General features: G+C 49.3%; 1 protein-coding gene across 1 annotated transcript; it reads left to right on the top strand.

Annotated features, from left to right (window-relative positions):
• The first annotated feature begins 12,097 nt into the window (after positions 1 to 12,097).
• Positions 12,098 to 23,841, top strand: CLDN1 (claudin 1). Its single transcript, XM_056358812.1, has 4 exons — positions 12,098 to 12,441; positions 20,588 to 20,752; positions 21,248 to 21,332; positions 21,824 to 23,841. The coding sequence occupies exons 1-4, from the start codon at positions 12,219 to 12,221 to the stop codon at positions 21,984 to 21,986; spliced, it is 636 nt and encodes a 211-aa protein (XP_056214787.1). The 5' UTR covers positions 12,098 to 12,218; the 3' UTR covers positions 21,987 to 23,841.
• The last annotated feature ends 354 nt before the right edge of the window (positions 23,842 to 24,195 follow it).

Raw genomic sequence — 24,195 nt, 5'->3', positions numbered from 1 at the left:
TTCCCACAAACAGAATTAAGTTGTTAGAGCAGAAAGAGCAGAGTTTGGCAGTAACAGAGCCTGGATTAGCCAGGAAATGTATTATAGCCATACAGATCTTCCTGCCTTCTCATTCTGTCCTGCACCCAAATACAAGCCTCTTTCAGAGAGGATAAGGCTAGCTGGGGAGAATAGGGCTGGTTTTCCTCATTTGGAGCATGGTAAAAGTATGCCCAGTACAAGTATGACAGAAGTGGAAAGCAAAAAACTCCCAGGGGAACAGCAGGACCATGGTGATAGCCAGAGTGGTGTTCCTAAGCTTTTGTAATGGGCACATCATACTCTGTTCTTCCACCTTAGCCCATCAAATGTCCATACATATCAGCACAAGGAGTAAACTCCACTAAGGGATGAAGGCAGCAGGTTGAGGTGCCAGCGCTGCCTGTGCTTCACTCCATCTCTCCATAGCTGTCATGGCACTCCTGGCAAAGTCTTGTTTATTTTCTGCATGCCCAGCAGTTAGTGTTGCTGTCACAGCTCCATCCATCTCTCTGTGTTCACCTTCCCTGCAAGGCAGGGCAGGCAGGTGACCCTTCCTAGAGCAAGATGCCAGCACTTCCCTGGCCATGAGTCACCAGGGGACGGGAAGTGGCTTCAGACCAGCCATTTGCATCTAGCTCAGGGCTCAGGAGCATCCTGGCTTTGGCAGCAGTGCAGGTCAGGATCCTCCAGTTTTCCCAGAGCATGCAACACAATGAAAATGTTTTTTGATTTTCACCTGACAAAAAGGCCAATCCAATATCTGGTCCTTCTTCAGATCCACGTCTCCAAACAGTCCCATGGAAACTGCTAGAGTTACTAGAAAGAATACAATATTCTTATTCAGTAGAATCTGGCAAGGTACATATTTAATACTCTTTATTTAAAACAAGTCAGCATCTTCATGAGGCAAAGTCTGTAGCAGTTTATCATCATATTCCGCTTTCCTAGCTTAGCACAACAGATGCCCCCTCATCTTTAGGAAACAGCTCTCCCAAAATAACTTCCCAAGATGTGTTTGTATAGCCTAAAACCTGGCTGACATGACTCAGTGTAGCTTTGAAATGGATTTGTAGGCTGTGCTATATATGCTCACTATCTTAGTCTCTAGGCTAACAACATTAACAGTACTTTGACACTAACAAAAGCATTAGGGTATCCTAACAATTATCAGAGCTTGGCCTTGTAGGGCTCTTAAACTTTGTGTTATCAATGCAGCGTAACTTTACTAAGGTAACAGCCTTATCACCTCAACTACACACGCTCCCAGCTAAAAGACGAATGCGCTATGGGTCGATTACTTTTATTACTCATTAACACAGGGTGGTCTATGCTCTCGTTAAAGCCAAGCCATTATGTTAAAGAGAGCGATAGAAACGACTGCCTACCTTGGGAGGACCATAGCTGGTTTTCATCCGTCTACCTACAAAACCATACTTGCAGCAACACCCCAATGAGGTCGCAGTCCCGTGAGCAAGGAAGGGTTGCGTCCTCCCTTTACTTCCACAGTGTCTAATATATAGTGTGGCAGAGAGCCTTGAGCAAGAGAGAAGTGGTGACGCTGCACATTAATGCATGAAACACAGATCTAACTGCAAGCAAACAAGCAGTCAGTGAGGTGACTTCAGGACCAGGGGCTTGTACAAGGTGCAAGGCTCAGGAGTCAGAGGTGATGGAGAGCTTTGGGAGGGGCTTCCCTAAGAGCTCTGCTGCTGCTGTGAAGACTCCATGGGCTTGTCCTCCCAACCCTGCCCACTTCTCCCTCCTGGTTGTATCCTCTCAATTTTCCTGCTTCATACACCACCATCCATGGACTCTAAGTGTCTTCATCTCCAGAGCAGTCCTCCTTGGGCAGGAGATGCATACACTCAGGAATTACAGAGCAGTGTGTGTCAGCTGTAATGTACCACTCCAGCCATGCTTATATGGTCACAAACCCCTAGGATTTAGCTCGGAGTTAGTTTGGTAACCCAAGGAAAACAGAAAGACTTCTGAGTAACCTGTGACTTTTCAAGCAATATATTGCAGGATTAAAAGAAAACAGGAAAGCAAAGGCATTTTCTAGTAGAGATAAGCTTAAAGGATTGGTAAGTAAAAACTCTGCGTGTGTGTGTGTATGGAAACTGTACACACAGGTATGATGCTTGCATACAGTCCTTTAAAGCAGTTTTTTTCAGTCACTCCAATACAATAAATAATAAAATCAGCATTTCAACACAGTCTTTTCAGGCTCTCAAAGTACCTTGCAACTTCTCTTCAGTACAATAAATTCTGTTTTATAGCTGCCTATGAAATCACACACCTGAGAAACATATAATCCTAACGACATATTACTAACCCCATTTTAGAGCTGGGGAAACCGAGGCAGTGACTAAGCGCCTTAGATCGAGAGCGAGGAGTCACAGCCCCGCTCCTCTTTAGCACCGGGGCAGGACTCTCTGCACGGGTGTGGTAAGATTCTTATCGGTGAAAACATGCGTGACCACTCAGGTTTCCTGAAAGCAGCCACCGAGAACACCCAGTGCCGTCGCTGCATACCAGCTTCACGCAGGCGTGTACAGGCAGAGGAGCTGGGCAGTGGATCAGACACACCTTTCCCCGGCATGTCAGTAGTTCCAGTGAATAGCCCTCGTCCCCAAGCACCCCAGGGGCTGTTGGTGCCCTGCCACGTCCCGGCAGTGTCATCCTCAGCCAAGCGTGTGTTTCCCTGCATGAGCCTGAACTTTCCCATGCCCTGATGTGAAGGTGATAAAAGGCGAGAGTGGAGCACAAGGTCTGTGCCACTAAAAGCAATCGTGCAGGAAGGGGAAGGGAGAGTGGGGTGAATATTTAGCTCTTTCCACAGTTCCAGAGAAAAGCAAAAGAAGAAAGGTCCCATGGTGGAAAGGGCTTGCATTGTGTCTGCGTTGCAGTGGCTGCTTTTCAGAAACTTGGCTCACCTTAGCCTAATTGAGAGGGGTCATCGTATGTGCTCTTCACCCTGCAGGCTCTCCTGGCTGAGATCCAGCCCCTCTTGTGACTCACTTCACAGAAACATCCGCTTCAGCCCTCTGTGTCCCCCACGCCTATTCACCAACGTGCTTACCAGAGAGTGATGAAAGACCCTCCAGGAGACTCATCGAGGAGGGGATAAAAGAAACTACCCGGTTAGAAATGCACAGTTTGGTAACAGGATGTTTGATCTGCTATAAAAAGGTGAGGACAACAAGAGCTGAGGCTCAGAGGAAAGAGCTGCTGCTGTGATTCACAGCCCATGAACGTGGGACAGTTTTGGGACCTGGTTAGGTGAGCGTGGCTCAGGTTTGTGTACGGGATCTGCCAGGACTTTCCCAGCAGAGCTCTGGGGCTGTGACTCTCTTAGAAGCAGTGTTTGCCCGCCTGTCCATCACCAGTCCCTCACCACACACTCCCTATCCCCTTCTGTTTAATATCCAGCATTCAAGCTGCATATCGAACGCTGCCTGGATCTGGTGGAGAGTGGCCCTAGGTCTGCCCACCACGAGGCACCGTACCCTCTGTGCACTGGGCTCTGGCAAGGGGAGAAGGCAACTGCAAATGCCCCGAAGACTCCCACGAGGCCACCCCTTCACTCTGGCCCTCTCCCTGCAGGGATAGGGGACAGGGCAGGGATGCTTCTGCCCCTGCCGCTGAGCAGCTAGCATGAGCAGAGCCCCTTGGGGTTCATGTACACCCCATTAGCCTCTGCCTTCACCTTGCAGCCAAGGTGTGCTGTGAACTGGAGGACAAAACGGTGGGGGAAGAGGAGGGAGGAAGAAGGACAGCCTTATCCCTAACAGAAACTCCCTGAGGAATGGGGAGACATGGGCAGAGCTGCAGTCCCAGCCCTGCAACAGGAGACAACAGTGTGTGTGACTCCAGCCTCCAGTGCCCATCTCGCCCAAGGCATTTACATAGGGAGTGTCTCCAGAGGCCACCTCTTCCCTCTCCTGCCCTGTCCTCTCCCCCATGCCGGAGTCTCTCTGTGCACTAGGAGAGGAGAGCACATGTCCTTTCCCTCTTTCTCCTATTCTGTCCCTATTCTGCTCCGATGGTCGTGCTCACGTAGGGCTCAGTTTCCCTTTCTGTTCTTTATGGGGATGTGCTGTTCCTCCTCTAAGCTCTCCCAAAGAAGACCATTCCTCTGCCTTCTGGCCTGGGCTTCTTCGTCTGCACCATCCTTGCCAACAGCACAGGGTGTGGGCTCACCCCAGCGCTCCCGAATCACCCAGCAGCAAAGCCTCTGAGTACATCGGGCTTAGGGAAGAGTTGTCATGAGCAGAAACACAGCTGTGAGAAAAACACCTCCAGCCTCTGGCCTCCAGCCAGATAACTGAGGTTTTAGACTCCCTCTAGGCATTGAAATACGACCTTGGATTGCCAATGTGCTCTCCCAATCCTAATGATAAAGGGTGTGTTAGAAAGTCCAGGGGAGAAGCTCCTTCCCTCCCTCTCTGCATGCACAAGCTCTGCTTCCAGTGCAGATGGGTCTTGCACTGAGCAAAGGATTTTCAAGTGTTTCATTCCCATGTAGGTACTGGAATAACTGGCCACTTTTAAAGACTTATTTAAGTGTTTGACCCTAATCCCCACTGGAAAATCCAGCCATGTGTGTCACAGCAGCAACTACAGAGTGCTTCAGAAATACCTGGCTCTGATTTCAGTGTCTTAAAGGGGACTGAGCATATTGAGCATCAATACTTACAAATCCCATTTTAACACTCCTCTCGCTTTCCAGAGACAACTGCTTGTTGGAAGACAGTTGTTCAGGGTCCGCACATCTGTGAGGATGCTGAGCATCAGTGGTTCTGGGCTGTCATAAGATTTCCTGCAGCACAGCAATCTGTGTATCTGGAATTGTTCCAATATCCAAGTACAACCCAAATAGGTTAGATCTTATGCATCCCCAGAGGAATTCCTAGCAATGTGTGGAAGGGACTAAGTTCAGCAGCCCCCAAAAAGACCCAAAACCTCATATCCTAGCCTTTACATTGTCCCTGAACAGTCTGATCTACAAATCTTGCAGCCATTTATGGCAGAGCCTTTCTAGGAAGGACGCTGGATCACTTTAACTTCCCAGCACCAATTATCCCACATGTCATAAGGGCTGAGGAAATGGATGGAGATTGTGGTCCAGACACAAAAAGGTGAGCCATACCCTGGGATGTGAATCTTAAGATAAGAATACTTTAATCTCTAAAATGCTGAATACAGCTTAGGCTTTTACTTGACATGAAGGTTGCCCCAAAACCAGTCACAGGTACTTGAGCTTGATGGCTTAGTTGCTCAGTGGGTGAGCAACGCAAATGGTGGTAACTCTGGCTTCACGGAGGTAACTCTGTCTTCAGGATTGGCTGAACAGCAGTTCCTGCAGAGGACTTCAGAACCAGTCATTAGGCATCTCCTCTTCTTCCTCCTTCTATCTGTTTGTTATATCATTCCAATGCCCCCTCTTTCCTTCTTCTGATTTCAGGAAGAACAACCTGAGGTTCTTCCAAAGAGAAAAATTTTTCAATTGTGATCCTGAAGGTGATCAGAGTCTTGCCAGTCACAGGAAACTCATTCCACAACTACGCAATCAAGCTCATATGTGAGCACACCACCCATCGCTGAGTCCCTGGTGGAGGCTTGGTGAGATACAGGTAGAAATGTGATCCCTGCTATAAACTGGTCCCTGGAGAATCTTGGAAGACCTTGCAGACATCAGGAACATGGTGAGAGCAAACAGGATGCATGGATGCCAAGGGTTAGGTCTTCACAGAGACCATTTCCTGGAGGATCCGAGGGATGTTTTCCTAACTGCACTTAGAAATCTCTTCCATGGATGGTACCAGGGATGAATATTACCTTGTCAGGACCTTGGTGCACATCTCTCATGGTTCATGCACTGAGTATGACACACAGATCTGCCACCCTCTCCCTTTCAGTCAGGCCTGGGTCTCACTTATTCTTATTGCTCCCACTCTCCGGCCCTGGGACTCTGAAACCAGAAGCTGCTGGTGGGGAAAGTGGCCACACTTTGTGGTTGACCCTTCCAACAAGGCACATTCTCCACCTGCCACTTCACTGTTGAGCCTCTTCCCTAGATGCCCCACCACACCTGCCCCGTCATCTGACACCATGATTAGTTTCATACATTTTGAGAAAGATATTTGTTGATGACATACAGCTGTCTTCTGTCGACAGTGTGCAGAAGCAAGTTGCTTTACCCTGTTTTTCCGACCATTACCTCTCTAGTACTGTGAAACTCATTCTTTCCATTAATTTGATTGTGTCTGACTACTTTTGTTTTCTATCTGGCTTCTGGTACAAAATGTCCAGTGAAAGAACAATCCTAAAATAGAAAAATCAAAAGCAAAATAAATCCTACCGTATGGGTCAAATCTCTTGGCCTCCATGGGATGGGTTCTGTGCCACGGAATCTCTATCAGAGCTTCCAGCATCACTTTGGAAAACAACACGAGGGCAGCCAAATTCAGGACCACCTGTACTTCTCAGCAGCTTGCTGCCCTGCACAGACAAGCTGGGCGATCTGCGCGCTGTGGGTAACGACACACGTGGTGCAACTTTATACATGCCAAACCCACTTGTTTACAGACAGGAATGATTTCAGTGTTTAGGGGCATTCTGAGGGACAGTCTTGGACATTGTGGTCACTTGTGGGTTGCTGACTCAGGAGAGGAGAAAAAGAAAAGGCAACAGGTGAAAACTGAGAAGCTGGGGAGGAGACACAATCCCTTTCAGAGCCCTCCCCAGAGGGTGGTTTGGAGAAGCCAGGAGTTCAGCCAGCCTCCAACCTCATGCAACTTCAGTGTGCTACATGTAAGCACATTTTAACTAGAGCCAGATGAAATCCATCATGTGAAGAGTAGAGTGAAACTACTCCCAAAACTGTAGCTTTATTAGAGCCAGTGAGGAAACATGAATGTTTGAATGACTGCAAAAAGAGGGTTGATTATTAGCTTGGTTTATCTCCAGACGATTAGGAATTCCAGGTCAGGTCTGCTGACCAAACACAGAGAGGTTTATGGTGTTTCTGAACCCCAACATTTGAGAAGAAATAATTCATACAGCCCACTTTAAATCCAATTTTCACAATATATTCCCTGTGTGTAGTCAGTATCAAATAAGACCAGTTAGTCCCTCTAACTGATGCTGCCTCCATCAACCACAAATGTAAATTCCAAAGAGGAAATCTGAGCTTTCCTTCTGGAAATGGAGATTTCAATTCGGCTGTGCAGAGAAAAGCTCTGGTTTTGATGCTATTCACTGTCCTGTTGCCTTTTAGGCAATAAGGGTCATTTGGAGGAGGTCTTCTGCAACAACCTTTTCTAAAACTTTGTACTGTATGGCAGTCCTGCAAGAGTGAGCAGCTGATGAAGGGTTAAGCTTTCTTTGTGCTGCAGTGCTCTGCAGCCCAGCAAGCTGTGATCTTTGGCTGCTTTAGCTGCTACCATGGTCAAACACATCTGCCCCAGACTGGGTTGGAACACAGTCCTGACTAATCCCAGGGAAGATCTGCAGCCGTTTTATATCCTCCTGACACCTGGACAAAAGCACCTGGGTGCTGCCTGCAGAGGAGTGCTTGGAGCTAAGGTTCAGCAAGATATTGTACTTTCCCATGAAACACAGAGTAAACCTGCAAAAATCCTGGCTGCAGGATGCTGCAGGTGCCAGAAGTTTCAAAAAACAAACAGCTGAATTTATGGAGGAAAAACTGAGTGAGCAAAATCAAACTTAAAAGTACTGGCACTGGCTCAGGATATATTCAGATGTGGATCAGAGTGGGCTGCAACATATTTTTTGGGTAGTGTCACTATGTGCTTGTGTTCTTCTCCAGCTTTACAACTTGCTGCCACCAGAAACAGCAGGCTGGGTTGATGTTCTCTGGCCATTGCCACTTTCTGGTCCAGATGTGGAGCTGATGTCTTCGCTCCGCCACCAGGATCATGCAGCTGTGCCTGTTCTGTGCACCTGCCCATGCTTACATTATAACCAGAATGAGATGTTTCCCCCTAATAAATCAGTTTTAGCTCACAAATGAATTCAGGAGAGACTGGGGGCCAGCTTTAGGGGATGCCAGGACAGAGTATCATAACTGACCCCTGCTCTCCAAACACAGGCATTGCACAGTGAGACCTTCCCTGAGAAACATCTGAAAGAAGAGGAAACCAGGCTGCTCACCTGCAAGTCCTGGCAAGTGTTAAAGCTTGCTTTTGCCAGAAAAGGAAACAGGTATCGTTTACTACCCACAGAGCTCAAAACTCTGCTGAGCATGGAGGTGAGGCTGCTCGTGTAACTAACAACACCCAAAGGAGCAGTATGACCAAGGGGTTAAGCATTTGCTCGGTGCAGCAAGGACTGTTGCACATGAGGACAATCTCTATGAACAGTTAGAGGGGTCTCTCCAACTGCAGACTAAAACATCCCAGTTTGATTTCAGCAACTGTCTATATACTTGCCTCTTCTCACTTGATTTTGCTTTTGTAAAAGGCAAAAAATGAAAACTCACATGTTTACTCAAGAACAGGCCAGTCACTAAGGACTGTCAGTATGGAGTACCTTTAGCCCAGAGAATACAGAAGAGATTGCAACATCTTGGATAAACCCAGGTCTTTCAGCTGAGATTAATGATCTGAAAGAATGGTATTTCCCCAAAAGTCAGGTAGAAAAAACAGGTGAAAATAGAGCGAGAACTCTTTGGGACTTCAGTGAAAGAATCTTAGGCAGAGAACAAAACGCAGTGATTATTGAGTAAAAAGAGGGTTTATCTTGCTCATTGAACCAGCGCAGAAAATAATCTAAAGAAAAGAAATAAGATATTTCATGACTCAAAGAAAGGAAGGAAGTCCAGAAGAGGAGACTTGATACTTTTAGGGATGCTGTAAAATTCTCTGCAAATTCCAGAGCACTGAGAACACTGATGAGTGATGAAGGGGAAAAGCAGAGTTTAAATGTTTATCTTGCTCCGTAAATTCCTTGTGATGTCCACAGAAAGAGTTGCTGGGTTTTGAAATCTTTCATGAAATGTGAGTAATAAGTATCAGCTTCACATTGTCCCTGGAAAGCAAAATATAAATTGGATGTTCATGAAGCTGGGACTTCATCCCAGAGGTGTTTATATGGGTTGTCAGGCACGTTCAATAGTCAAAGAGACACAAGTAACTTGTCTTCAGGCTCTCACTTCCACAAAGCAAGGTGCAGGCACAGAACTTGTGCCTAGCAAGTGTGCAGAACAGCACAGGGAAGAGCCTGTGCTGCAGCCTGCATTGACTGAGGGAGGCCCAAGAGTACATCTTGGTGCATCTCAGTATTGCTTTTCATCAGCTTTGTTTGACCCAAGGCTGCCTCATCATGCATTCAGCCGGTCACGCTGCCCAGTGCAGCACCCATCAGGGACAGAGGAGCAATGGGATGGCTGTACAGCCCCGCAGGAGCACAGCACCCATCTCCAGGCAGCTGCAGATTGCAGTCCCACAGCACCTCACACAGAATAAGGCTATCTTCAGCCTAAGCTCCACGGCCTTCTGGAAGGGGAAGAAACTAGGTTGCACGGTGTCCTACTGTATGTCCAAGCAGTCAGACTCATACAACGGACAGATTTGGCACAAACTGGCCCAAAGGTGCCACCAGGACACACCCTAAACCCGGCTCTTACCAAGCACAGGGTGGGCATGGACTGCAGTCCTTCCATGAGCCAGCACATGGCCAGAGTGCTACATCATACAGCACATGCATGCATGCCTGCTGCAAGCATCTCCTCAAGACCACTCTTGATGCCTCTCCCAGTGCAAGTGCAATCAGATCATTTCCACCCAGGACTCCTCCCTGTACTTTCCTAGAAGGTTCAGTAGAAAGTCCAAGTCCTTCCCACACAAAACAGCTCTGTTCCCCCTCCTGGCTGCTGGAAGTCTTGTAGCCAAAGGATCTAAACCTGCAAAAAGTGTCTTTGGAACTGGTACCCCTGCCCAGAGCTGACCTCACACTGTCAGTCAGCGAGGAGCTGCCTGATCTGTCTGGGGGGTGTCAGGAGGGTCAGGAGAGGGGTGAGTCAGTTCAGCGCTCTGAAGCACCTGGGAACACCACACATTCCTTTGCAGACGGACATTATCAGATTGATATGACTCCCCAGACATCAATGATCAAATCCAGACACTCCTAACCCTGCTCTCTTCAGGTCTGCATGGGTTTCTGCCCTGCTTCTTCATCAGGCAAGGAATTGTTCCTCCCAGGGACCAAGTCCAACAGCCAGCACCATGCTGGTTTCTCTACTCCCTGTAGCAGATTTCTTGATGAATATGCAGAGATGCATCTACTTTGTTATCTCTGCATTGCCAAAGAAAACTTTGCTGCTTTCCTCTTTTTCACTGCCAAAGCTATAAAACACATCCACAGAGACCCAAGAAAACACCATTTCTTCAGCTGCAGATTCACAGTTCCCCAATTCCTTCAAAAGTGAAAAACGATGCGACTGGAAAAGTTTGCTACCAGGTGACTAGGATGGATTTCGTCACAGCAGGGCTGCTGCTTGGACACTGGGGACCAGCAGCCGCAAGTATTTTCAGAGCAAACCAGCCTGGCTTTGGCTGTGCCTGGTGCGGTGAGATTGCAGTTGCTTTCCTCCCCTTTGACCCCCCCAGCATTGCGCAGGACCGGTCAGGTAATCACGAGTCTGTTTGTTTGTCTGTTTGCAAATCTCAGGAAGCAGCTCCAGCAAAATCTCCTAAGTCATCAGAATGCAGCAAAGCACAGTGTCAAAACAATACAACCCCATCCCTACCTCCAGCAGGACCTGTATCACTAATTATCACCTGTTTATCTCAGAGCCTGGGATTACAGCAGGTCCAGGCTGAACGTCCCCTCCACGCAGCCCATGGCGAAGGCAGGCACCACCACCCAGACCATGCCGTGTGCTCCCTGGGCCCTCTGAAGGAGACAGTATGTCCTCACTCTGCCTATTCTGAGCCCGGATCTGTCAATATTCAAATATTCACGTAGGAGAAAGGGAAACTATAGTAACTGGACAAATACACGCCCAAGAAAGAGGACACTCCTTCCTGGTCTGTAATCCCCTTGTTCAATAAACCTTAGTAAATCACTGAAGCATTCAAAAATCTAAATTTCTCCTTGAAGAGAGCCCCAGTAATGCAAAGACATACAGCACATCGTCTTTATTAAAATGGTAGATTCAAAAGTTTGGATTTAGGGTCCTGGCAGCGTTCGTTCATGGATAATGTTTGCTCAGCTGCCTCTTCGAAAGCCCTTTAAAATCATAGTGCTGATAATTTCCATGACTTCTCTATCGCTTCCTCTGCGGAAGTTTATTCCCACATGTCCCACAGACGGGCAGTGAGTCCCCCAGGTGGGAAGTGCCCCCCTGCTCTTGCAGTGGGGGGCACTGGGGTGAGCTGGGGAGGTGGGTCACGCACCCGCAGGACAGGTGGGACTGACACGGCCCCATCGCCACCTTTGCTGTCCCATGTGCTGGCTCAGGAGGGTGTCTTCACTGAAAAGGGGAGTTACAGCTCCGGCTGGGAAAGGACAGGCACAGGCAGCAAGAGCCAGGGCAGGTGGGGGTGCGCTCACGCTCTCAGGGCCCCCCAAGCTCTAGAAGTGGGGGGACCCACGAGCACAGCCAGGGCACCCTTTGGCGGCGCCAAGACCTCCAAGGGTGCCAAAGAACCCTGTGGCACGCCCGTGGGGGACAGAAGGGACAGTCCCACCAGCCGTTTCTCCAGCCGCACGGAGGAGGAGAGCGGACCGCAGGGGCTGTGGGTCGGGGCGCTACCCCGAAGGAGGGGGGCACACCCCCAGCGTGTGTGAGTTGGGGGGGGCGGGCATTTTGCTGCCGCCCCCCTCACCCCGGGGGTGCCGAGATCCCCCCGACGCTGCAACCCAAGGAGGAAGGGGAGGGGAGGGGGGGCAGCGGCAGCAGCCAGGGCGGCCCCCCCGGCTCCGTCGCGGAGGAAGGCGCGGGGGTGCGAGGGGCCGCGTCCCGCCGCGGAAAACCCCGCGGGGCGGGGCGGGGGCGCCGCCGGCAGGGGGCGCACTTTGCGCGGCTTTAAAACCTGCGCGGGGCGGTGCGCGGGCGGCAGTGCGGTGCGCGGAGCTGGGTGCGCTCTCTCGCTCCCCTCGCAGCGACCCTCCGCCGGCGCGGAGCAGCCCTCCCCCCCGCGCACCCCCCGGCCCGGCTCCGCGCAGACATGGCCAGCGGGGGACTGCAGCTGCTGGGCTTCGTGCTGGCCTTCCTGGGCTGGATCGGCATCATCATCAGCACCGCCATGCCCCAGTGGAAGATGGCATCCTACGCGGGGGACAACATCGTCACGGCCCAGGCGCTCTACGAGGGGCTGTGGATGTCGTGCGCCATGCAGAGCACGGGGCAGATCCAGTGCAAGGTGTACGACTCGCTGCTCAAGCTGGAGAGTAAGTCGGGGGTGCGGGGTGCGGGGCTGGCGTGCCCGTCCTGTCGGAGCTGGGGCTGGCGGTGCCCGTCCCGTCGGGGTTGTCCCCTCCGCTCTAAAGCCTCTCCGGTCGGGGCTGAGGGTACTAGTCCCGTAGGGTTCGTACCCCCATGCTGGGGCTCGGGCTGAAGGACTGGGACTGCCAGACCTGTCGCGCTCCTCCCCCACCCCCACCCCGCAGTGCCTGTCCCCCCGGGGTGCCATTGCTCTCGAGTCTCGAGGTGTCCGCCCCATCGGACCTGCGCCGTTTGTCCCTTCAGGTTGAAGGTGCAGGGCTCGAGGTCACCCATCTCTTTGGTGGCCCCTCGTCCTGTCGGGGCTCTTGGGGTTCCCCCGGTGGCTCTCCCAGCCGGGGCTGAAGGTGACTCCCGCGGTAACTGCCCTCCGGGGCACCCGGGGCTGTGTGGCGCCTGCTGAAGCGCATCCCGCGGCGGCGCTGCCTCCCGGGGCGCGGGGCACTGCCCGGGGGAGGGAGCCGAAGCCGTCCCGCAGCCCCCTGCCCGCACCACAGAAAACGTCCTGGGAAGCGAAGGGGCAGATCTTCCACGTGTGTTCGGGAACGCGCCGGGATTGCGAGCGAGAGCTTTTAGCTGTGGCAGCTGAGCAGGGGCTGCCTTCGCGGGGCACGGCTCTGTGCAAGGAGCGGTTTGTCAGCGGTGCTGAAGTGCTCTTTGCGAGCACGGAGCCTTTTCTTTATGCATTTGACTGTTCTGGGCTTTTGTTCTCTTGGAAAGTCGCTGCTACTCCCGTGGGGCTTTTAAGCAAAGGGCTGGCAGGTGAGCTGGACTCTCGCCCAGGTAGCGCTGGCTGCAGTTCTTAAGCAGACCGGTCCATCCAGGTAATCTCTAGGTCTCCTCTCTTGTCCTGGGACAGCGAAGCCATCTCATGCATGCAGGAGCTGCAGCCTGGCTTGCTGGGGTGCCACTCGGGGCGGTCACAGTGAGCCCCAGCGAGGGCTGCTTCTAGAGCACTGGAGATTTTAACTTTAAAAGAGGTTAAAGAAACCCTAGCCTTTCTCAGTATTCCTCCTCTTATCCCGAGTCCAGCGGTGTCCTGGAACACCTTCATTCCTCTCCCTCCCTAATTAATAAAATAATAATTACCACCTTATCCACCTTCTCTTTCCCAAAGGAGTGAGCAGGCAGTTTCACATAAACCGGGGGCCACGGGGAGTATCCCCGAGCTGGATTGCCACCAGCCCTGCCTGTGTCACGCCGGACTCCCGGGCCCCACCTTGCTTGGTAGCCCACACCGGTGACTCCCTCGCCCCGAGCACCCGTGGGCCCTGCAGCTGGCAGGGGTGCAAATTACTCCCTTCAGGAGCGCGGTGTGCCCACTTCGCACTAACCGGGGTGTAGGGCTGTGGGTAATGGGGGCTGGGCTAAGCACACGGTGCGGGGCGGTTTGAGCAGTAATTATGTCAGCTCAGCTTCGAGCCTCTTATCTCGCACTGGGGGTGGGGGGCGAAGATGCCAGCGGGGCTGAGGAATCTCCAGCCACCCTCTGGATGGGTTGTGAAAGGTGAATTGCCTCGGGGGCTGCGTGGCCTGCAGCCCCTTGTGCTGTAAATGAGACCTGCCCGCAGGATCGGGTGCAGAGCCTGGCTTAACAGCGCTCCCGAAAGCCTGGCCCATTCACGGCCGAGCGCTGGCAGCCACTGTGCCCCTCACCTTTGTCCTGCAAACAATGAGGGCCCCTCTCCTCCAGGGCTACGGGGGAGGGAGGTGTGAGGTGCCAGGGACCGAGACTGAGCTATTAGCAGCCTTTTTGTGCTCTTACTGGGCGCCTGGCCCTGCAGGGCACACTTGCCTGAAAATTCCCAGGAAGCCCAAGAAATGCAAGAATCACAGGGGATGTTCTCCTCCTTGGTACAGTCAGTAAGGGTTGGCTGAAGGACTTCTTGTTCTTTTGGTACCCCGGCTTGCTTAGGTTGTGCCTTTCCCACTTGAAAGCAGATGATACCTAGGGACATAGATTGTATCTGTTCTTTTCCCTGTCTGGTCTCCCTTCAAGATCTTGCAGCCACGGAGACTTAGGCATGGACCAGCCGTGCTGTTGCAGGTGGAGGTGCAAAAAAAAAAACCAAAAAACCAAAACAAACCCCCCCTGTTTATACCAAATTCAACAGCCACACCCTGGAACAGGTGCAGCTGTGCAGTAGGAGCTCCCTTACTGCATTCATTTATGTCATGGTGAAGGTGGTACAGCTATGTGGGCCAGAAACTTTCTGCCTGGCCACACTTCACTGCCAGAGCTTCAACGTGCCCTGAATGCTCTGAGCCACATGTCAGAGCCTCATGCACTGATGGGAGAGGCTCAGATCTGTAATTACTTTGTCCCTGTAGAAAGAACTGTGCCTCCTCACACCTGCAGTAATTCAAGGTTGTGGAAATGCTGGAAGGCTTAGCCAGAAAGCTCTTGGGTATTAGCTATTGCCATTCCTCTAGATGTGTTAGTGGTTGGTTGCTTGGGCTGATGCTGCATGTCAGAGATGGGGTTGGCACAAGCTGATGAGCGCTGTTAGCCAGCTAAGGGGCCTCCAGCTTCCCGTGTGGCCACACTGCTGGAGTGCACCCATGCTGGCACTTCTCCCGCAGCTGCGTTCAGCTGAGGGCTTATGTCAGTGCTCCTATTCAGGCAATAAAAAGGCTGCGTTTTGCTGGTTTACGTGAAAAGCAGTGCGTGGCCACACGCAGACATAGAGGCAACAAAAGCCACCCTTGCAACAAGGCTTTATTGCACAGCCTCAGCATTGTTCTTGTACCCCTCCAGCATCGTCCATAGAGCTTAGCTCAGCTTTGTGCTCCTCCAGGATCTCGGGGAGACCCTCAGACAGGAGGGAGAAGGGCTCCTGGTACCTGTCTCTGGAAGCTTTCAGCCCCACGTAACCATACTCTCCTGTTCAGAGCAGAGATTGTTCTGGGTCCTGTCTAGGCTGTTTTAGCTGAAGATACGCATTGCCCAGTTTGGGTTTGCTGGGAGAAGTTCTGTGCTTGAAACGAGCTGAGACTCATCTACCACTTCATCACCAGACCTAGTACATCCACAATGAGCCTTTGTGCCCTAGCCCAGAAAATAAACAAGGGTTTGAATGCCCTCTGGGTCAAACAGCATCACTGAAATATGAAGTCTTCCCTCCTACACCTTTACCAGCCTGGCTGAGCCTGTTTCAGGAGCTGGGGAAGAGGATATAGATGAGGGGAAGCAAGGGTTCACGTTCAGGTTGCTGCTGCTCTGTCATGGTGGTAAGGGAGTTGGGAGAGTGGCCCAGGGAGCGACAAAGCTATAGCACGAGGGACAAATATGTCCAAATAGGTTGTCACCTCTCCATCTGTAGATCTGGAGTAAGCAGGTAGAACCTGCTGGTATCTGTACTTTCATGTGGGTTAAGGGTTAATTTACTCCTGTGTTTCTCAATCCCTGTGCCTTCCTCATGAAAAATCATGATCAAGTGATAAAAGTCTCACTTGTGCTGCGCTTTGAGAAGGTAGAGGGTTACTTGGAATGCCACCCAGGCTGTTCCTGTGTGGTGCCGTGCTGTGCCTGCAAGAGGGGATGGGGAGTCTGTTGCAATACACTGGCTGTATTGCTCTACAAGCAGCTTCTAAGCAGCTTTAGTAGTTGGTGTTACTCTGTTACTAAATCTCCTGGTAAGTGAATTTCCAGGCTTTGTGGGAAAACAGGCTGCCCAGGTCTCCTCTGACCAGGAATCTGGAAATGGTGGTACAGTATGTCTTACCAGCAAGCTTTCTCTGCTGCTTGAGTGACTGCACGGAACCTTTTTGCTATTTGTAAAACTATTTGCATACTATTTGCTTTGGTATAGGCAAGAGTACAAGGCCACTGTCACCTACTGAACTTGCCTCTGTTGCACTGGATGTGTGTGCTGCCCAATTCCTCTGTACAGCCTTCTAGACCTGTGTGGAGGCAATTTGAAGGAGTGCAAACTGGAACATCTGATGGTGATGGGTGTGTGGGGTCTTTTCAGGGGCTGGTAAGGAGGCTGAAAGCTTACAAGCCATTAGCAGGCATTTGGGTCGAGCCAGAATGCCTGCAAAGTGTGAGATGCTTGCTGGTGACCTCTGAAGCTGTTACTGCATGCTCAATCTTCAGTCCCTTGCCTGCTGCACAGAAATAACTTTCAAGCACCGGCAGGGCAGAACAGCAGCATCTCAGATCCCATATCCCTCCTTCCAGGAGACCCAGCTTTCATGAAAGCCCTGTGAGAAGGCTTTGAAGGCTGCTGACTGACTTCTCTTGGAGGCAGACAGTGTGACATGCTTCCTATGCTACAGGGGTGCTTATAGCTCCTGGGGAAACTTCCCTTGCAGAGTTCAGAGGGAGCTGCACAGCACCTGTTTCACCTGTATTCTGTTGTCACTTGGTTGCATGGAGGCCCATGGGAAGGGAAGGAAAAGTCCATAGTTTAAACATAAGCAAGGCAGTCAATGAGCATCCCTATCAGAAAATGATCTGAACACGGAGCCATTACAGCAATTTTGCATTACAAACAGGTATTACAAAAAATCCTGTGGCACTTTCCCAACAGCTTTTTTACAACGTAGATGACATAAGCAGAATAAATAAGGAAATGTGATGACAGAAAAATAACCTCAAACATACCCTGGTGAAGTCCTGGTTTTATAACTAAGCAGTTGCCAGCAGTTACTTCTGTGTCAGGTAATGATAGTTGTGGGTAGGGAAAAGTCTTATGGAGGCTTCAGATAAACTGCATCGTGTGGTTTGTGTCCAAACCCACCAAGAATTGTTTTGTTAGAGTTTTTAAAAAGTGGATTAATTATGTGAAACAAGTATGAGCTGCTGTGTCATTTTTGTGGACTGTACAGTATTTTATACTTTGCAGAATTCACATTTGTTATTAACCATCCTCAGTAGTTTTAAGCCTCTGTTCTTCAGTACTTTATGGTTTCTTGCAGTAGACTTTTCAGGCCAGGTCTCATTACTAACCAGCAATAAAAAGTCTTGGCTTCTGCGTGGTGTATGTTGAGAAAATACTGTTGCCATCTGATAGCTGTTGCTGGGTGCCAGGTGGGTTTGGTTTTTTTCCTCATGGGCTTCTGAGGCTGCTTGGGCTTTCCAACAGCTGTGGTGTATAGTGTGGGAGGCTACAAGCATTGTGCTACCTGTTCCTGTTGGTGAGACAGTTGCAGCAGCAAGGAGTGCAGGGGAAATCCTGTTTCTCTCTAACATCGTAGAGGTTGTAAAGTTAAATTGCTGTGGAGCACTTCTACTTGTTGGTAGCCAGTCCTGTTAAGCAGGTTAAGACAATACTATACTTGTATCATTTGGGATTTTTAAAGCACCTGGAAATGCCCATGTGAACAACAGAACTATTATTAAACTAGCTTTCTCAGCCTCTGGATGTGCAGCTTCCATTGACGACATGGCTGTTAACGTGTACATAATAACGAATAGCTTGTATGATGATTAACCACAGTCAAAGTACTGCACACATTGCAAAAGCAGTAGGAAGACAAAAGCGCTGTCTCCCAGCACATGCTGTATGCACAGGGCAGCCAGGCTGGGTGGAGGGGAGGTTGGTTGGCTAATACAGTCATGTCATAGTAAAACTTGGGATAAAGGGACAGTCTGTTCTGCCAATGCTCCAACCCGTTTTTCTGTCCTACTACAAGTTTCCTAAGTGCTTCTGTCCTCTTACGCCATGGAGCTGTGTGTAAGGGAAGGGTGAGGACACCAGGAGATAGGTCCCTCCATATCTGTCACTGCAAATGGGTGGCCCTGGTAAAAGCTTACAGTGCTGCTTTTTGTACAGCTGCTTCTGCAAAGCACCAGTTAGTATTTGTACATCTTGAGATTTTTAGCAGGTTTCCTAGCTAGGTCTTCTGAGGTCGTAGAAACTTTGAGGCATCTTCCTTGCTTTGTCCCTTAGTACTGTGTTTGAAAGTGAGAGGTCTCTTCCCACCCTTACAACTAGCTTTCTAGTTGAGAACATATCCTATTTTCAGCTTCATTTAAAAAAAACACCTTCAAAACCCTCTCCTACAAAGTAATGCCTTCTGCAGCAAGACTAAGTCTAACTTACTGTAGAGTTGACAAAAGAGGTTTGGTACCTCTGCAGAAAACATCCTTTCCCATGCAAAGTATGAACTAGTGTTCAGTCATTTGCCTCTGCAAAGCTGCTGCTGTAATGCACAATTTAGCCTTAAATGTATGGTAGCTGGGTTGTTTGCCTGGGTGGTAACCTGTCAGCTGAAGTCTTTCTGAAAATTAGCATAACTTTTGTAAGCTAAAATTATTTTTAGAGCATCACCTGACAACTGGAGATAAATCCATTAAAAATGTTTGGAAACTGCTATTGTGATTTGTGCTGAAGTGATAAACTGCTTTGGAAATGGGTTTCTACAATGGGTGCAGCAGATGGGTTTCGATGAACACCTCGCCGGTGGGGTGTGTCACCTTTCCCCTTTGGAGGAAGTGAGATGACGTTTGGCCAAGCTGATAATGGGATTTTTCCTCAGAAAGCCAAGACTTCTTATGAAAGTGTGTCACTTCCTATTGCTCTGCATATTGCCTTTCTTATTGTATTGTTTAACTGCTCTCATAATCTATTTACAGAACCATGTGCGCGTAGGGGCAGATCCAGGTCTGGCTTAAAGCAGAAGTAGAGCCTGGTAGCCTGTTCTTGGTGTGAGTCACAAGAGTGTTCCTGCACGAGCGAGCGGTGCTGCGGGGCAAAGTGTAGTAGAGAAGCCGCAGAGGACAGGTGTGGGGCTGTGCTCCCCTCCTGGCCAGTATGGAATTGGGACTGCTGCCTGGGCTTGGAGCTGAGCCGGAGAACCTGCTGCTGCAGTGCAGGCTGCTGGGTGCTGACAGAGTTTGCAGGTGCTCTCTTGGTTGTAGGCTTCGGTGTGGCAGTTGCAGTTGCCCAGACTTGGAGTGCTTTGCAAAGCTCTGGCAGAGCGTGTCGGGGTGTGTTCCGAGGAGTGAGCTCCAGACTTGGCAGCAGATTCTGGTGATGCTTTGCAGAACTATACATGTGTTGCTGCTAGATAACCTTCTGTGACAGGGGACTTTTTTGCCTTGGTTACCACATGCTCCTGGGAGCTTGTTCCTTTGATTAACCAGCCCTGTTTGTTCCTAGATCTTAACAGGACTGCATGTGAAAATCCATGCTGTTCAAACGAACCTGATGTGCTAGGCAGTGACGCTCGGGCTCTTTCACCGCTATTCAGGTGTTTTGTCACCTGAGTTTTTTAGTAGTGATTTAATTTATATCGTTTTCCTTTGGGGTCAAGAATAGCTGATTTCAGTGGCTCACATACCTAGGGTTAAAGTGTGTGTGCCTTCACCTGAGTCAATATAAAACCAAACCTTGGATAAAAGTACATTGCGTCTGTCTGCTGAGAAGCCAGGCCAATACAACCCTTGCCTATGGGAGGCATCACCCCATGCTCCAATACTTGAAAAGTGCAAGAGGCTTCTTAAATGAAACATCTAAATGTCTTTGAGTCTAAGCTAAATATTTTAGGTTGGATTGTGTCCCATCATCCCCTGCATTTTTCACTTGGCTGGGAAAATCCTGTTTCTGTTGCAACTGTGTTTTTGTACCCTCTGGGACTCTGAGGATTTAGTACAAAAAATGCCGAAATTGTCACCGAGGTATTTGTATAAAACACAGGTTTTGGAAGCTTTGAGCAATAAAGGGGCCTTGCTGTCTGCTGTGGGACTATTCATATGTATGCACTATTCATATTAAAACATGTGCTTGAATGCTTTGTCAAGGTAGAGCCTAAATCTGAATACTTCTTTTGATAAACAGATAGGTCCTTCCAATTGGGATTCAAATGATCAAGGAACAAAAGATGTCTGAGGGCAATTCCCAGGTCATTTCCTGCAAAAAGCTGCATGCCCTTATTTGTCATGCATTTTAGAAGAGGCTGAGAGTCCTCTGATCCTGATGCCCGACAGTTTCTGGGAGCTTAAAGCTAAAAAGAAATGTCTTGCTTGGCGGTATACTGTGTAACAGGGAGCAGAGTGTTTTGACACATGATTACTGAGCCCAGTGATTTGAATTTCTATTTGTATCTTGTTTTCTTTGTGGTAACTCCAATCCTAATATCTTCTAGGCAGTCTGCAGGCCACTCGGGCTTTGATGGTGGCTGCAATACTCCTGGGACTTGTTGCTGTATTTGTTGCTGTGACTGGCATGAAATGCATGAAGTGCATGGAAGATGACCAGGTGAAGAAGATGCGGATGGCTGTTTTTGGTGGGGTGATCTTCATCATTTCAGGTTGGTAACATATTTAGTGTTAAATGTGCCATTTCCCAGATGGCATTTATCCTGCACAGGATGTGAAAGGATAGGGGATGGCTTGCTGTCATTGCTCCAAGAGCATTTGGGGCTGGGAATTCTCTAGCAGGCTCTAGCACGTAGCTGCTGGCTACCAGAGGTGTCAAATGGGTCTCTTGGCACTAACTAGCAGTATACTTTCTGTGTGGACTGCAGGCCTTCCATATGTGTTAGTAGAGCAGAGTTTGACCTGCTTCACTGAAAGACTGTCAGCAGTGTGGCTTTTGATGCTATGTAACTGTGGGTACTTGGATTTTATTGTTGGTTTCTTAATTTCTCTCTTGGCCAGCACTAAGTAACAGCTCAGAGCTTCCCAGGGCAGCAATAGCAGTGGCTCAGCATCATTCCAGATGCTGGTTCTGCTTCATGTAATTTTTTGCAGTAAATTTGTTGATTTTTTCTTAAGTCATGACATTGTGTTCCCTTCATCGACAGGTTTGGCAGCACTGGTGGCCACATCATGGTACGGCAACAGAGTGGCTCGGGCCTTTTATGACCCTTTTACTCCTGTCAACACCAGGTACTGACCCAGTTGATATAACACTATCGTATAGTATGAAAATGCTCACAGGGCTTAGTTTTGCATAGCAGTAGCTCAAAACAAAGGAAGGAGTTCTCAGCTGGCTGCGTTGGCTTCAAACTGTGCAGAAAGAGCATTAGGACCAGATCTCATCATCCATGTGGCTCTTAAGTCTCGGCTTTTTTTAAGGCAGCATCACTGCCAGAGACCTAACTGATGTGACTTACGCAATTTCCCCCCACTAAATGCTTCAGGCCCGGTTTGCACAGAGCCTGGCCCCACCGCCTCTGTGCGGGGTGACCTAAAGGACTGGACTATCGCAGTGAGCAAAGCTCTGGGCTTTGAGGGGCAGCAGGGTCTCGGGCTGCTTCAAACTGCTGCCTTGCAGGAAGCCACTTCCATCCCAGTTTCAGCTCCCTTCTGCTTTGTACGAACATGGTAATCCAGAGGTATTACTTGTATATTCACTTTCTTCCTTCTTTCTCCCCCAGATTTGAGTTTGGATCAGCTCTCTTCATCGGCTGGGCAGCTGCTTCTCTGGCCATGCTGGGGGGGGCCTTCCTCTGCTGCTCCTGTCCACGGAGAGAAACTTCATATCCACCCAGCCGAGGCTACCCAAAAAATGCCCCCTCCACAGGGAAGGATTATGTATAATGAAACAAAGAAGAGGAGCCACCAGCACTGGTAGTGAGAGCATTTTGGAGAGGACACTACAATGCCACTGTCCTGAGCAGAGTTCAGACTCTAGGTTCTGCCTTCCTCTTCTCCCAAAAATGTGTATATTTTTGTAATCCTCTTTGCTACTGGACATAACTTCTCCCTTCTCTCCCAGCCCATGGAGGGAGGCTAGCCTAGGTTCGTAGGTATTGCCACTGGAAAGATGAAACCTCCAAGCTTGGGTTAAGTTTAGTATTTGGGAGTAAAAGGGAAAATGATACTGTTTTTTAGACGGATGTTGGTGCTTTTTTTTTTTAGTTTTTTAAAAAATAGATGGTAACAATTCAGTCCCATATCCCAGTAAGTTAGAGCCCAGTGTGGTGTGTGCGTGTAGAAATTAAAGGAACATATATACAAAGTGATGAAACCAATAGCTTAAGGGGAAACATAATTTTAAGGAAAAGGCTTTACATGTAGGAATGTTTGAAGAGATCTAAAGTGCTTTTGTACTGTCCTACTGGCATAATCTTCGGCACCCTCCTTTCTGTGCAGATGGGCATGACAAAGGGTCAGGCACAACTAAATTACTGTGACTTAAATTGAAATCCCTAACTGTCCATGCACATGTTGTTGACCAACAGCAGATGTGTAAGGTGGTGACCGCACAAGTTAGCGGACTCCCAAAGTAGCTGCAGGTTTCCCTGGTGCCAGGGAAGAGATCAAGAAAAATGATTGCCTTCTGTTTTCACTGGGTGTCTCTGGCAGGGCTGTTGCTGCTGTTCCTTAGACACCGAGTGCTGCTGCCAGTGACTGTTTCCCTGTGTTCCCAGCATAGTACCTAACTGAGCTTGAAGCTTTATCCTCTTGTGTGTTACAAGCCACCTTTTAACATTCTCCTTTTTCCTTGAGTCTTTCTCATTTGGGCTTAGTTACTGATTTCAGTTTGCCTTAAGCAGCTAAATGTGCTGAACCAAATTGAATGCACTGCCACTCCCTGATGTTTCCCCAAGGATACCTCACACGCTGCCATTTGATCCTGTCTTTTCTTGTAAACACTTTCAGTGATGATATGAAGGCAAATTCCAAGGAAACTGACCCAAAGGTTATGGCATTTTGTTGTAATCCAAGCTCACCAAAGAGGAAGAAACTAGCATTTTAAAGATAAAGCCATCCTTGCATATTAAGTCATATCTTAAAAAAAATAAAAATAAAAAATGCAGCTCATCAAAGGTTCTCATGCCTTTGTCTGAAACACCAAGTCAGTCACTTGGTGTCTGACTAACACTGGTTGAGGCTGTCCAGAGATAAGTCTTGTAATTCCTAGAAAGGAGGTGGTACCAGTTTTCCAAAGCTCAACCTTGCTCTTTCTACAGAAGGAAACTACTTGCTTCAGACCAGGCTTTACAATTACATATGTGCTCAGAGGCATCAGACTTCTTGCTTTCCTTCTGTAGAGAGGGAGAGAGCCTCTGTGGCTGAGCTGTGTACAGCCATGGTGTTGGCGGGTTGTATAAGCATTGTACCTCTGTTTGACCTGACTCTGCAACATAAATCAAAGTTACTAAAAGAAACCAACCAGAGCATTTGCTTCAGGCTTGAATTGATATTGGCCTGTACTTGGAGCTGGGTCATGTGGCTTTCACGTCTCCATGGGGAACTGTTGCCTGTGTACAGCAGCTGCCTCGAGACCTTGTCTTAAGAGGTGGCAGCTCAGGTCATGTTAAAGAGCTGCTGAAGTCTGTGCTTTTGTATTTGCATTAACCCTGAGCCAGGGAGCAGATGCTTGTATTGGGAACTTGTATAAAGTGTTTAAACAATTTCAATAAATGGACTTTTTTTTTTTTAAGGAAAACTTGACTCTATTACTTAATTTCTTGGTTTTGAGCAGAACTTCCATAGTGTGTATGGAAGAGAAGACTGGGGCTTGAGCTGTTGGGAGCCTGCCTGCCAGGATGGAGCTTGTTTAGCTGTGTGTATCTACAGCAGACATAGGTGGGGACAGATCTTCTGCAGTGAGTCAGGCAGTTGTGGCCTCTGGCAGAAACTCACCCAGTAATCTGCTATGATTGCAGCCCAGGAACCAGAAGGTCTGCTCCTCCGTGAGGCAGGCTGCGCCCTGGGTGGAGCAGGAAGGGGCAGGGGGAAAGCAGATGGCTCCCTTGCAGGGGAGTGGGAGCTGGAGGAATGGGGAAGGGATGGGGTGTGG

This window comes from Falco biarmicus, chromosome 13 (assembly GCF_023638135.1).
Source record: "Falco biarmicus isolate bFalBia1 chromosome 13, bFalBia1.pri, whole genome shotgun sequence".
Classification (NCBI taxonomy): domain Eukaryota; kingdom Metazoa; phylum Chordata; class Aves; order Falconiformes; family Falconidae; genus Falco; species Falco biarmicus.
Note: the sequence above shows the minus strand (reverse complement) of the source record. Positions and strands in the feature narration are given on the sequence as shown.